The following is a 14,547-nucleotide window of genomic DNA, read 5'->3' as shown; positions in this document are numbered from 1 at the left end:
AGGTGCTGCAATGACCCTCGCAGCTCTGAAACCATCTCTTTGGTTCTCTGATGCATTACTTACAGGTATAGTAGACTCTTGCATTTGAATCTAGACCAGCACACTGAGGATAGTAGCTCTGCAGTTCTTTCAAAGTAGATAGTTGTTTCCATACCCTAAATATTAATTTCCAGAGTTTAATCTTAGGCCCTGTTACACGTTATTAGATTGCAAATACTCCTAAAGCAGCCTCGATTAATTGCCACGAAAATGTATCACCCTTGTTCATTGATGGGACATGGAAGGTGTGAATTGCTGAATGAGTGAACATTTTTGGAGAGACTCGGTTCTTCACACAAGCAATGCCATTGATTATATATCTCTAAGAATCCTTTCCACAGTTTATTAACAACTGCCCACTTTCACCCATTGACTGTATTTTAAAATGCCATGCAATACAGCTCTATGCAGTATATATGCATCCCTTTTGCTACCTTTTTTTATTTATTAGTTGATCAAGGAGATTCCCCTTAGACTAAAGACTAAGTAGTGTATTTAAGCACAACACAAAGAGCTCAACGTTTTTTCAAAACACTGTGAAGCAGTGGTCCTCAACCGGGGGTGATGTTTTTCCCGCCAGGGTACATATGCGGCAATGTTTGGAGACATTTCTGATTGGCACAGCTGGGAAGGTACCACCGGCATGTTGTTGGTAGAGGCCAAGGATGCTGCTGAACAACCTGCAGTGTACAGGACAGCCCCCCAGAACAGAGAATTGTCTAGCCTAATATGTCAATAGTGTTGAAGGTGGGAAACTTCATCACAAGACAAGCCTACTGGCCTTCTAGAATCTATCATGAAACAATTGAATGACATGTATTTTGTAAAATGGCCAAGAAATAGCTTACTGGATTGTCTTTGGGGTTACTTTGGAGATATATCTCTCTCCACATATGCTTCTGAGCGTAACTCATGAACATGCTAGTGTTAGGCTTCATGAGTATCTCACACACCCCATTTCTAGGATTATTTAGCGCAAATGTCCAGAGAACAACAGTGTCCTTCAGTGAGGTTGATTAGAATGTGAAATCATTTCCTGTGGGAGGTGTGATGGAAGCTTCATTGCCAGAACCATTTAAATCTGGCCTGGAGTATAAACTTTATCAAACAATTCTGTCCCAGCAAGAAGACAAACCAAATAACCTAATAGTCCTTTTCTGTCTTTAATACCTTGTATTTTTCTGATCACTTCTGATGATGCCATTTCACCCTTTGCTTTAATGTAGCTTAGTGTCATCCAGAAAATGCTCGGAGATGTCAGGCCAGGCCCGTGTGAACAGTTAAATGTCAAAAGAAAATGCGTCAGTGTCTCTGTAAGTTCGTGGTGATGACATTACCATAAGAAAAAATAAAAAGGGAAATTCTGTCAGTGCAAACACGATCATAAATGCAACACTCATGGCATTAAAGAGGGCGGCAGAAGCGTATCATGACAGACAGTTTCAGAAATGCCACTGCTATGTCAAAATAAAAGAGTAGAATCTCATTTCAGGAAATTCGACCCAAGTAAAAATTATGAGTCAACTTCCCTGGCGGTGAAAATCTATTATATGAATATTTTCCTTATATTTTCATAGCACTTTAGGAAATAGTATGTACTGTCTTTTAGAAAATATTCAATGAAATATAACATATCTCACAAAAATGCATATATCCACATATACTTTCCTGGTGTTTTCCAGCTAAGGCCCAGGAAAACACAATTACTCAACATCTGTCCTGCCAGGAATTACATAGTTTGTAAATAATGCAAATGTCAGGGTGGCAAATGGGCTCTGATTGGTACTTTTGGATGATTTGGGTCTTAGGTGTAATTTTTAGAATATTCCTAATGGTGCTTCCAGAGCTGTAGCTATTCACTTTTAATTCATTTAAAACTAAGAGTACTTTTGTAATTGTGTAGACTTTTAAAAATGTTAATTTATTACATTCACATCTCGTTAGCCTTATTAAGATGTTTAAAGGCTGCCCTTTGGGTTGTGATAATTTTTTCTGTAGCGTGTGGGGGAATAACCCAGCATCCTGTCATCATTAGCTCTGTACACTTTTAAAACTATTTTACTAGCAAAAAAGTTGGGAATGAAAAAGAGAGAATGTGGAAATGTAAAAATCTTGATTAGAAAGTATAATTTAATAGAACATGTATTGAACCAAATGTATTGATTAATGTGGAAGATATAGTACTTATATTGATTCAAACCAGAGATTTAGTACTAAAAGCTCTAAGCCAAAATGCTGTTGCAGATTGCTACAAAAGTCAGTTTAATGCTGTCCTTGAGAATGCCTTCACAAAGAAATTCTTCTAATGTTGGAGGACTGGGTAGAATGCGGTAGATGTCAGTTTGATCCCGGAGGGTTTTATTTTGTACTCTAATAGCTGTTACGAGCCTACATTATATCCAAGGAGTAATTTTCCTTAGGGGTGCCTGGCTCGCTTTGTGTCAATATTCTAGCATTTTAAGTCACGTACAGTATATGCTTCTGGGAACAGGGAAGGAGCCAGCCAGACTCATAATGGTCTGCATTCATTAATAAAGGCAGAAGCTCTGTCCCTCCATTGCCCACTACAGGGATGTCTCTTTGGCCTTCAGGGACCCGTACAGACACATTTAAAGAAAGCTTTATTTTGAGTGGGCAGGAGATGAAATGTAGAACTTGCAGGCATTTCCTAAGTCAGCTAGATGCCCGAGCGCAGGGTGACCTTAATGGGTCAAAGAAGAATGCAGGTCAAAAGACTTATTATCCAGCCTTTTGGAAACCAATTGCTTTTGTTTGAAAAAAATAAAAAATAAGAAAGCTGTAGTGCTTTAAAGGTGGTCGGTGATGTAGAATTCTGTTTGCAGCCTGTAACTGCACGACTGTGTGTGTACTAGAATGTGCTTCTAGAAAAAGAAGAGCATACAGATTATCCATAGTGTTTACAGATAAAGGTCCAACCCTAGTGATAAAAGGAAGGGTAATATAATTAGTTAATCGGTGATGATTGATTACGAATGTTTGTGTTCTTCCACTAAAGGAAAAACAACAGGCTGCCACGGTGCTGTCACCATCTGTTGAAAGCAACAGCCACATTTAATCTTTATATTTCTTTATTTCTTCCCGCCTTGCATTGTTGCAGAGCCACAATTGCCTGCTATTTCGTCTGGTTGGAAAACATCTCATTTAAATTGAATACAACTGCAGTTTAAATTCGATGTTCTAATGGCGTGGTGAATTAGTGGAAAGCTTGTTTTTGTTTTGTTTTTGTTTTTTTTTTTCTTCATTCCTTTTTAAAATAGCCTGCTGGCTCTTTTTCTTAGTTTTAAAGGCTTGTCAGAATTTGTTTGAGACAAAGGGCTATAAATAGACAAGTCCTGGTAAAAAAATGATTAACATCTTTGAATCAACAGATCTCACAAAACTTCCATTCAAATGCAGTTTTTTATTTTTATTACCATTGCTACTTAACATTTTGCTGATGCCAAGAGAGGGTTACAAAGCACAGACGAGACGTAGCCTCTGCCAAAAGATTGGACAGTCTGTGGCACAACTTGTGGAGGTGGGGACTTAATTTTTCCATCCTGGGAAGGTAGATTCTCCCTTTTCCCCTCCCGAAACGCACTCCTCTCCCCCTCCACCGCACCCTGGGCTTCCCTCCAAAGCTTAACTTCATCATTGTTACTGGGGCAAATATTCAAATTCACATCAAGACTGAAGGAAAATGGGCTAGCTTGGCCAAGGTGAACAGTTTCAGGGGATCACGGGTTTTTATTTTTATTTTAAAATATTTTGCTTGGACTGCATTTTAAATAGGATTAAACCGTTTGACCGGTAAATGTGGTCAGCTCTCAGAAAGGAGGCGGCTGAATTAATCATTTGTTGGAGTGCCAAGCCCAAAATGAGAATTCCAGCCTTGTAAAATGAAAGGCATCTCATATTTTAAAAGAAATACATAGTGCTGGAAGGGAATTTTTAAGATCCTCATCTGTTTTTTAGCTTTCTAAGTTTAATTTTACATTTAAAGAAAAAAAGAAGAAAAAAAAAGCACACTCCTTCCAAATAGAGCCCTTTACAGTAAAGAGAGTGGTGTTTTTTGAAACCTAGTTATTAAGGTATCACACCTAGATAGATCTTCTTTTAAGCTTTAAGGTGTGTTGTGGATTTGATTTTTTTTTAAAACACAAACCCCCCTCGTGTAAAACAACTGTTCATAGCTGGGATTAATGGTTTGCAATTTTCAGTTACTTAGACATGGGGTCTCCAAGAGATGGCTTTTTGCAGAGTAGAATATGGCTCTCTGCGGGATTACAGAAGTTTCTTCTCTTCCTACTTCCTTTTCTGTCGCCACCCCACCCCCACGATGTTGCACCGATGTTCTCCTCGATTATGTAAAACACTTTCCCTTCATTGGAACAGATATTTTTTCTCATAACCTGTCATTGCATTAAAGTGCTTTGGGGACTGTGAATTGCTGTGTAAAATTGGAGAGATTACCCACTGCTTTGTTCTAGCGTCGCGATTTCCTCCGGACCTGGAGAGCAGGACACTCACCCGGGGAAGGCTGCTCGCCGCTGGCTGGCAGCGGGCTCCGCTCTCCGGCGCCACGCTGGCACCGCGGCCGCTCGGCCTGCTCTGTGGCGTGGCGCGGGGCCAGAGCCGAGCGACGCGCACCAGCCTACCCTCTCTTTGTGCTTCGGGCTTCTCTGGTCTACTGTTCATCTTTCCCACTTGCTTCTTGTCTCCCCTTCTAAGGAAACGATGTCTGTGATTTTTAAAACACAAAATACAGAGAGGGGCTCCTATGAAGTGGCTTCTCAGTTCTCTTATCAAAGATCTTCAGTGAAGTCCAGAGACTGACACTCTGTCTGTTCTCTCCAACCTGGGAAAGCCAGCCCAGTAACCTAAGCAGCTCAGACATCCATTCCTTCCTTCGTTCAGAAAATGAAATTAGGCCATTTGTGTTCTCAGGGACTCACAGTACAGCATGGGGGAGGGAGGGGGGATGCATCCCCGGGATCCTCCTGGGGGGCGTGGGCAAGCCCTTGAGGTCTGGGTTTCTTTTTCTTTCAATGCTTATGGGTCCATTTCCCAAGACCATCTAGGAATTTGCTCCTTCCCACCTTGAGAGACCCTGCCAGTGGTGGACACCAAGAACAGGGGCCTTGCATTTCTTAAAAAAATGAAAAAATGACAACACGCAAGTGATCTCAAGGGTATGTAGGCATCTCCACACCAAGGAAACTTTCTGCCTTTGCCATTTTTCATGCCTGGTTTCCCATTGAGACGTTATTTACATTGGGGCTCTTTATTTCCATATAAACTTCAATTTCACAGCCATACTCTTGTCCTTCTCTCAAATGATTTATATTCTTTCTTAATATGCAAAGCATAACTCCTTTAGTGTAGCATCTTCGGTCTGTTGTAATAAGTGATTCATATGCATTTGTTTAATTTTTTGCAGCTCTGAAGAGACTTATGGCTTCAGTTTAGGATGAAAGCATGCGAGACACAACTGTTGCCAACTATTATGGCCAATTTGTGTTAGGTTCTTGTTTTGCAATATCTTGATACAGGCATGTACAAAAGATTGCAGTATATCTTCCTGTATTAATCTCTGGAATCCTATTGAATGTGGTAGGCCCATTGTAAACACTTAAGCATTTAAAAATCATGTTATTAAGCTGATTATTTTTTTACTTTGATTATAATATAAAACAAAAATTTCCTATCTGCTGTCAGTGTCTCATCATTTAGGTAACAATTATCATATCTTGTTGTATTTATTTTTTAAATTCTTCTTTTAAAATAAAAATTTTTTCTCTAAGACTTCATTCACCCTTGGGAGGTAGCAAAGGTGTAAGAAAACTTACACAATGTATTTTGAGTAACTGAACTTCTGTATTGCTTACAGCCTCTCTGATCATAATTGTGTTGTTTTTTAAGGAAATGGGGAAGCTTTTGAGTCCCATCTATATTTTGATTCCTTTTTTTGTCTACCTATTAGTTAAAAATGATTTTCAGAAGTATTTAAAATGAATACAAAGAGAGAGAATTGATGTAAAAAATACCCTGCTCCTGAATGCACTTCGAGGCTAAGTCCACTAAGAAGAAAAACATCCCACTTATCTCTCGCTGGATTAATCACAATAGCTATGTTTTAAACAAGGGAGAGTGAAATGGTGTTTCTCATCATTATTGTTTGTGTTCAGTTTTCAAATATGGGTTAAGTTTGAAATAGGGAGCGGAAGTCTTCAGAAGCCTCCCATCTCCCTCACTGGTGCCTTCAGCCACGATTTGGCAAATGTCAGTAGCCAAGCCTCTGGTCTTCAGCACGTACGCAGTGAGCAGGCATTTTGCTAGTCGTTCTGGGGAATGAAAAGGTGACAGAGTTCTCTAAGACAAAGCCCTGTGCTTAAAAGCTTCTGTAGCTCCTGTTCACCTGTAAGACAAGGCCTGAACTCCTTAGCAAGGTACAGAGAAGGCTGTTCATTATCTGGCCTCAAACTACCTCCCATCTTCCTTTCTCATCGGCACTCTTGGTTCAGGACACTCTAGAGGACTCCGGCCAATCTGAAGGATTGCAGGTCCACAAATGCACCTTGCAGAGCTTTGCTTCATTGCCTTTACCCCTGTGCTCTCTTCACCTGGAGTCCCTCCCTGCATCCTAAACTTCTTCCCATGTCTCCAGCCTCAACTGAAATGCTGCGTGTTACCTGCACTGCGAAGCCTTCCCCAATGGGCAGGCAAGGTTAGGTGTAGTCATGACGTTTCTATGTTCATTTTTAATATAATTCTGCCATATTGCTTTACCGTAATGTGCCCACATGACTTTCTTGTTTAGACTGTGAACACTTTGAAGGCATGAAGGCAGGGAGCATGCTTTTCCCTTCCTTGGCCCTTGCCTCGTTACTCAGTCATCAGTGGGCCAGGTCCTGTTTACCGAGCACCACGATGCTGTGGCCTGTCCCAGCTGGCGATGCAAGTGTTCACCAGGTACTTGTGAAGGAACAAGTAAATGAATGAACACCAGAATTACTGACAGAGGCAGAGAGCCAAGCCTGCAAATGCCAGGAGACAAGACCTAAGACTGTACTATCTAAGCAGTAGGAAATCAGAGAAGGGAGAAATTAATTTTAGATAGGATGAGCATGGAAGGGGTAGTATCTTGAGCTAGGACCCAAGATTCTGATCAGAAGGAGTGGGGAGGGTGGTGGTGTGCAAAGTAATGGTTCGGAGAACATGATGGAAGTGCAGAAGAGGGAAGGTGGACATCAGGCCATCTCTAGACTTATGCTCCAAATGAATGCACGGGACCACCCCCCCATGCAAGCCACAGGCCCAGGTATCCCAGTTGGCCTCTCACAGTTTGGAGAGAAATTGTTCACTCAGAAAGGAGACATGCTGTGTGGATGGAGAGGAAAGTACCAAAATACAACAGAGGCTGTGTCAGCTGGAGACGGGGGAGCGGCTGTGGGTTGCTGTGAAGTGCTCCTAAGCCATGTGGTGACACAGCCCTGAGCTTACTTGCAGGAGAGGAGCTGGAGAAGCTTCCTGCCCCCGCTCTCAGTTGTTGGCCTGGCAGCTTTTGCCTTTAAAGTTTACATTCAGGGACAGAAAGAGCCTCTGCTGTCAAGATGTTCACCATCCAAGAGTGACTTGAACAAAAGCATTTGTAATTCATGGAAATGATGCACAGATAAAGAAAACTCTTAAAATAGTCCTACCCTGATCTTTGAAAAGTGGGTTGTGTTGTGATTAGAAGAGATGGTGGAGGGTGGGAGGGTAGTCTGGGAAGGCCTGGCGGAAGCAGAGAAAAGGAAAGACGCAGGCGGGTCATCTCCCCTCAGCCTCGCCCTCCACCCTCCCGGTGCTCACGGGGTGGAGTCAGGACCCAGGAGCACCCATTCATCAGGGTGCGGAAACGCATTGTTCATGGCATCAATCAGCATCTATAGATACTTGGTCTGATGAAAATACAATCACTTAAGTTTTTTTTCCCCCTCTTTCTTCTTTGTTCCAGAATCATACGATGACCCAACACAGCAGTTAGTGCCAGTGTGGTCTGTGGAGGAGAATTACTTCTGTGGCACAAAAAGGGAACATGTTTTACTCTTTGCACGAAACTTTCATTGTTAATGTATATTATTCAGAAACATTGTATTGTACCATAAAACCTGTATTATCAAAACTGTTGGATGTTCATGTGTTTGAACTTTTGAGCACCGGATAGACCCTTTGTATATAAAGTGTTGCACATGTATTATGTCGTCTGAAACTAAAATGGTCTTATAAAGACTAGTGGACGTGGGCCCTATTCAGGCAAGATTTAAAAAAAAAAAAAAATGTGAGCAAAATGGCTTAAGAGAAAGTATTTTCAAGGAAGACAGATTAAGACAACTGTGTTACACATGAGACTATGTTTGGACTTCCTTTTATTTACACTTAAGCCTAGAATTTCTCTTTTGGTAAATCAACGGTTAAATCCAAGACTATTTTTTCATTGCTGAAGATTCTTGCAAACCACGAAGAGATGTTCTCACAGAACAGAACCCCACAGCTGGATAAGGCCCGTATATATATTTGTAAGCCTTGCAATGTGACAGGTAGCATCACTATATATGCAATAGTTGTTATGTAGACTGTCAAAGAATTTTTTTTTTTCCTGGATACATTTGAAGCTTTGAGTGTTCAAGGTTTTCCTTAATGATTTCACACAACCCAATTCTTGAATCAGTTGAACTAACCTGTATGTTACTGTTATTAATGTTTACTCTGCGGTCTGAACCTGGAGATTACTGGAATTGTTTTCCAAGAGGAAATAAATTCAGTTTACCATTAGGTATGAGTGTATGTGTGTGTGTTCTTTTTCTAGTTACTCTACCATTAAAAAAAAAACACAAAAAAAACACACAACTAATTGTCTGCACCCTTGGAAATGAAATCTGCTCTTGAACATATCACAGGCCTAATCTCAGTCATATTTAACCTTTTCACACTGGGCCAAATGGGGCTGGGAGGATATTCATCATACTACGCAGAAAAGGAATCGGACCCAGTGTATGTCTGCTCTCCCAGATACTTCCAGGTCACATTGTACTGGAGGATTCTGACATCACAGATGGATGTGATGGCTGTTTTCTGCATAATTTGCAGCCCAATTCATGTCATGCTGTGCAAATCTAAACTCAAAGTAGATGGCTGCAATTTGAGAGGCAGTTTGGCTTATGTGTACTTAAGAAGCAGCTTTGTTCATTCAGAAGACAAAGCACAGAGCAGGGAGCCGGTGGCTGTTAGTTCTAGCTCTGGTGCCGACTCCCAGGCACTGTTGTCTCCAGATCACTCCACCTCCCGGCCTTGGTTCCCCAGCCAGGGGAGGCACTGCTGCTTGGTCATCGGCCTCACTCGGGCATGGATGTGTCTGGGAGGTTGCTGGCACCACCGCCTGCCAAAAAGTGAATGAATAGGAGTTTTAATTTCAAAGAGTTTTCTTTTTTTTTTTTAAAGATGAAAATAGAAATATGTAAATCGAGTCCTGATATGTACCTTTAGCCAACATTGGTAAGTATACTCCTGATATTAATGGGCAACTTTCAACCACACCACGCTTAAAATATTTCGCTCACTATGACTCCTTTGACCTCTGAAACTGTGAGGACCTCAAGCAGATCTTTAAACCACAAACAGTGAGAATCCTCATAGCACTTTTTCGATGGGGAAACTAAAACATGGACCAATTCACTTCATCGTGACCACCTATCACCAGGGGCCAGTGAATGAAACCCAGCTTACCAGCACTGCAGGCATAATCCTCACCCCATGGCTCTCAAAACTGAGCCAGCATCAGGATCACCTGGAGGGCTTTCCATCCCCAGGCCCAGCAACCACAATTGATGGTTCAGTTGGCCTGGAATGGGGCTCCATTTTCATTCCTAAGAAGTTCCCAGTTGACGCTGATGCTCCTTGTGTGGGGACCACACAAACCACTGCCCACCCCATTTCCAAGTTACTTGGGTGCATTAAATATGGATAATCATGCAGAGTACTGGTAATAATAGTAAAAAAAAATACTATTTTTTGTTACCAATAAAATTTTGAAAAGTTTTGTCAAATTTTTAAATAATTCAGAAACAAGTTCCTTATAGTGATTAAAGTGCATGCGTTTGCTAGAATATTTCGTTTGTGTATGTGTGTGTACTTAGTTTTTTAATGCTAGGAAATCTACATCTATACATTTCACAATGGATTGCCAGCATGCTGTTTAATTAAAAAGCTTTTTCACTGGCAACATAAATAATGAAATATGCTGAGAATATGCAAGTACATTCATAATTAAAATACTCAGCTATATTTTTAAAAAATTAAGATCGCTGATCTATTCAAGGATTTTGCATTTAAAATGAAATAACCACACTTGATAATGATTTTTTTTTTTTAAATCTTTAAAACTTCTGGTTATTAATGAGCAGGTTATATTTCACTAAAAGTAAGTTGCTGTTCATTTCACGGAAAGCAGGTGACAGTGCTATCCAAGGATAGAGCGCATTGCCTGGAACAGCATCACCTTCCAGAACTTCCCGGACTCCTGGTCAACACCAGGAGCTGGAGTCCTCAGGAGGCAAGAGAGGCCTGTGCTTATTCTAGAGGCCTCTACATGGCTTCCCAATGGCCTCCTTCACCACACAGTTCAGCCTCATCGCAGGCAGAGCTGGAGGCCTGGGATGATCCTTATTGGCTCCATATGCCTGGCTGATCCAGTCCTTTCTTATAATCAACGCTTCTTTGAGTCATAAATACTGAACAGTCCATGGAACAGCCATCCCTTCCTTTTGCTTGCAACCTTATTTATATCTATTTCCTGCTTCATCCCCCAAGACTATAAGGCAACTTAAAGATTAACAGAATGTCAATAGAAAAATAAACATCATGTAGAGGAGAGAAAATACAATAAAGTAGTTATCATGTTTTGTGCTTTAATTTTGGTTTTGAGTGCATTTATTTTGCATTGACTTTGAGCTTCCTGGTAGTAAACGGGAAAAAATAGAGGAATATATCACTTCTTTAAGAGAGATTTTTTTTTTTCCCCTAGCACTTAATTCGAAAAGAAATTTCTCAAAGGCCTTCTACAAGGCAGGTGGCTAATTCAATGACCTCTATTCTTGACCATAATTTTATTATCTCACACTACTGCGTCGATGATAGAGGCTAGAGATGCTGCTAAATATCCTACCATACACAGAACTGGTCTCCAGAACAAAAACAAAACCATCATGCCCCAAATGTCAGTAGTTCCGAGGTTGAAAATCTGCTCTAACGTGAAGATTTATGATTTTTTTCAAAGACCTTTTTACATTGGAATCACCTGGGGAACATTAAAAACTCTCATTGCCTGAATTCCACCCCGAGAGGGTCTGACTTAATTGGTCTAGAGTGCCAGCCCAGCGTCAGTAGTGCCCCCAGATGAGTGGAGCCTTGTTTGAGAATCACTGGGCCAGTGACATTCTCCAGTGAGTGTATTGGACTGAAGACTAGAAATTTGTGAAAATAATATCCAAGAAGTAGAGAACTGGTAGTAGGAGCCTCAGAGTTTCTTCCTTCAATTTAACTTTTACAACTGGGCGTTTAATGATTATTTTAACTCTAAAGTAGCATAAGAACCAATATCAAGTTTGGACAGAAGCGGGGAGAGAGTAACGTGACCCAGAACCCCACCACCCTGACACCTGGTCCAGGATTACAAACTCAATGAGTGAGAAATCTGGCCCAGTGGGGACTCTGGCAACCCGGAGAGCAAAGGCCCCGTCACCTGCCTCAACTGTTGCCTGGAGGGAAGGCAGCCTGCCGAGGCAGATTGCTCAGTGTCTCCGGAGAAGCCAGCAATCCGGGTGGTTATGCGCCATGTGTCAATTTCTCAGTGTTGGCAACCTACTCCATTTTTTATTCAAACTCTGCTGTCCCCCACTGTGTGGGCCATATGAGATAGACTTTCAGGCCAGGTCTCACTCTTGGATTGCCAGCTTTGACCTCTGGCATCAACTATTATTTTTTTCTAATTATTCTCACTCCAGACTATTTTAAATGTTTGTTTAAAAATAATTACATGATTTTTGTGTATAAAAGTGTGAGTCGTTCTCTGTTTTAAATTAGCATCACAGGCGGATTTGAAGGTGCTCCGTGACTTCAGTATTTCTGTTCCTTCAAGTTGAGTAGTGGCCCACCAAATGGATGTGTTCTCTGTAAGCCGGCCCCTGTTCCTGGACATTTAGATTTCAGAAGGATTTTTAAATGATGAGGGATAATAGCAGAAGGTCAATATTCTTTGCTGCCAATCAGATATGCTAGTTCTATGTCGTTAATGGAGGTCAGATTAGTAGGCTTTGGAAATCATGCAGGTGGGTGATAGGGTAGACCTTCTACATTGAAAGTTGGTAAACATAATCAGTGCTCCTGCCCAAATGGAAGCTCAGGGCACCAGAGACAGCCTCTAGGGGTCCCCCGCAGGCTGGGTTAGGCCCCTCGGAACTGTGCTGGGTCTTATCCAGAAATTGGACAGGACTCGGATGAACCTTCAAGTTCCACTCTAAAGCGTGGCAGCCCTGCTGGGGTGCAACACTGCAGAACCCTGGAGAAAGGAAGTTTGAAAAATCAGATTCCATCAGAGAACACCTGCAAACGCTTCTCCACTCAGCTTCCGCAGGCCAGACCCTCTTTCTGTCTCCCTTGTGTGGAGGGAGCTCTACCAAAGGGACTAAAAACTCCTAGAGTTAAGGAAGAGGAATGATTTAGGGTAAAATGACCCAGCATGGGTTTCTGGCAGAATCCCAAAGTTCAGGTCTGGTTGGCACTGCACTCCTGGGTGAGTGCCTCTGGAGGCCGAGGCTGAGAAGTAGCCATGACCGTCTCCGCCAGATTTCTCTGTAATGAAGTCAGCTGTCAACTCCTCGGGGGCAGAAGCACAGAGCCCCTTTATTTCCAAGCAGGTGTTGCAGCATATTAAAGGTTGAATTCCATCTTGTGCTCACATCCTGAATGAGCCAGTTTGCAGGCAAGCTCAGTTCTTTCTGCAAAGAGGGAAACTTGGCAATGGTGGAGGCTGAGTACTTAAATGGCAATCAACTTCTGGCTCATATCAATTAATTCCTTCATGGACTTCTGCCTAAGTATAGCATCTTGAATTCCCAGCTGCGGAGGCTGTGAAAAACAGCCCAAACTACACACGCCACCGTCTAGCAGAGGGCACACCGGCAAGGTGACGGTGGGTGATGCTGTCTCAGGGCAACAGTGGGTGCGTCATTGGGGCTCTCTCTTTGTTTGCCTACAGGATACAGGGCAGAACACACTCCCTTTCTCTGAGTAGCAAATTCTTTGAGAAAACTGTGTCTAACTGAAATCATTCTGAGGGGAATTGCCTCCTTTGGCTTTAAAATATCCCAATCCAAGGTGGCCCCAGCAGATGTGGAAGCGGAATGGGCACTAGACAATCAGAGAAGGGCTTGGTGGTCATTCAGACACCAGGAAAAGCTATTCAAAATTGGTCTTCGACCCAAGGAATCTAGCAGTGCCCTCATCGCTATCACGTGAAGAAGGAGCATCTCGATCAAGAGCGGCAGGCCGACTGAGGGTGAGTGTTGGTTAGTGCCTTATGAGATCTGACAGTTCTCCGCTTCATCTGGCTCAGATCGGGGCATTTGCATGGAGATGTGAATTTCAAAGCCTCAGAATTCAGGTGAGCTCTCCTAACCCAATCTAGTAATGTGGCCATCAACAAGGTATAGCCAATGAAAGCTAAGGTCACGTGGCAGGAGCAAACTCATTTTTTCTTCCCTGCATATGAAACATCCTTGATTTGTCTCCCTCTCTGCTCTCCTTTCCTGAGTCAGAGGAAGAGTTTCGTTCCGTTCTTCGGGAGACAAAATCTTTGGTTCTCTCAGGGTCATGCACTGTCTAACATGGTAGCTGCCAGCTGTTTAAATATATGGCTATTTCTATTTAAATCATTTAAATTAAATGTAATAAAAAAACTCAGTTCCCCAGTCTCACTAGGAGCATTTCAAGTGTTCAGTTGCCACATGGGTCTGGTGGTTATCTTACAGAACTTTCCCATCATGGAAAGTTCTAGTGGACAGGACAATAATTCTCACCCACACCTGCTACCTCCTTGACCCCTTCCATGGGCAAAGCGTCTCTTTCTCTAGCTCCTTTAACATCTTCCTCCTATCCACATACTGTCCCCTTGTCTTCAAATGTGTGCACAAGTTTCCAGTCTTCAAAAAAAAAAGTATTTTTCTTGACCCTGAAACAACCTCACAAGGCTGTTTTATTTATTTCCTTCATTTTCTTCCAAATTTCTCAAATCTGTGGTCTGCCTCCACGTCTTCCACTTCCTCACCACTGACTCACTCCTTCCTCACCTGCAGGCTGGCTTCCATCAATATCCTTTTACTAAGAATGTGTTCCCAAGGTCGCCGGTGGCCTTCTCGCCACCTAATCTTTCTAGGGTTTTTTTTCCCACCAGTCCCCACTCTCCTCTGC

At 42.1% G+C, this 14,547-nt stretch overlaps 1 protein-coding gene across 4 annotated transcripts in view; it reads left to right on the top strand.

Annotated features, from left to right (window-relative positions):
* The window catches only part of ZNF521 (zinc finger protein 521), a 270,028-nt gene extending 261,170 nt beyond the window's left edge, over positions 1-8,858 (top strand). For all 4 annotated transcript variants that reach the window (XM_016195911.2, XM_087819017.1, XM_087819018.1 and 1 more), the window contains one exon: positions 8,039-8,858. In XM_016195911.2, the coding sequence (XP_016051397.1) occupies positions 8,039-8,068 (30 nt within the window). In that variant the 3' untranslated portion in view covers positions 8,069-8,858. The remainder of the gene's footprint in view (positions 1-8,038) is intronic.
* Positions 8,859-14,547: the final 5,689 nt, after the last annotated feature.

This window comes from Miniopterus natalensis, chromosome 7, assembly GCF_054644295.1.
Source record: "Miniopterus natalensis isolate mMinNat1 chromosome 7, mMinNat1.hap1, whole genome shotgun sequence".
Classification (NCBI taxonomy): Eukaryota; Metazoa; Chordata; class Mammalia; order Chiroptera; family Miniopteridae; genus Miniopterus; species Miniopterus natalensis.
Note: the sequence above shows the minus strand (reverse complement) of the source record. Positions and strands in the feature narration are given on the sequence as shown.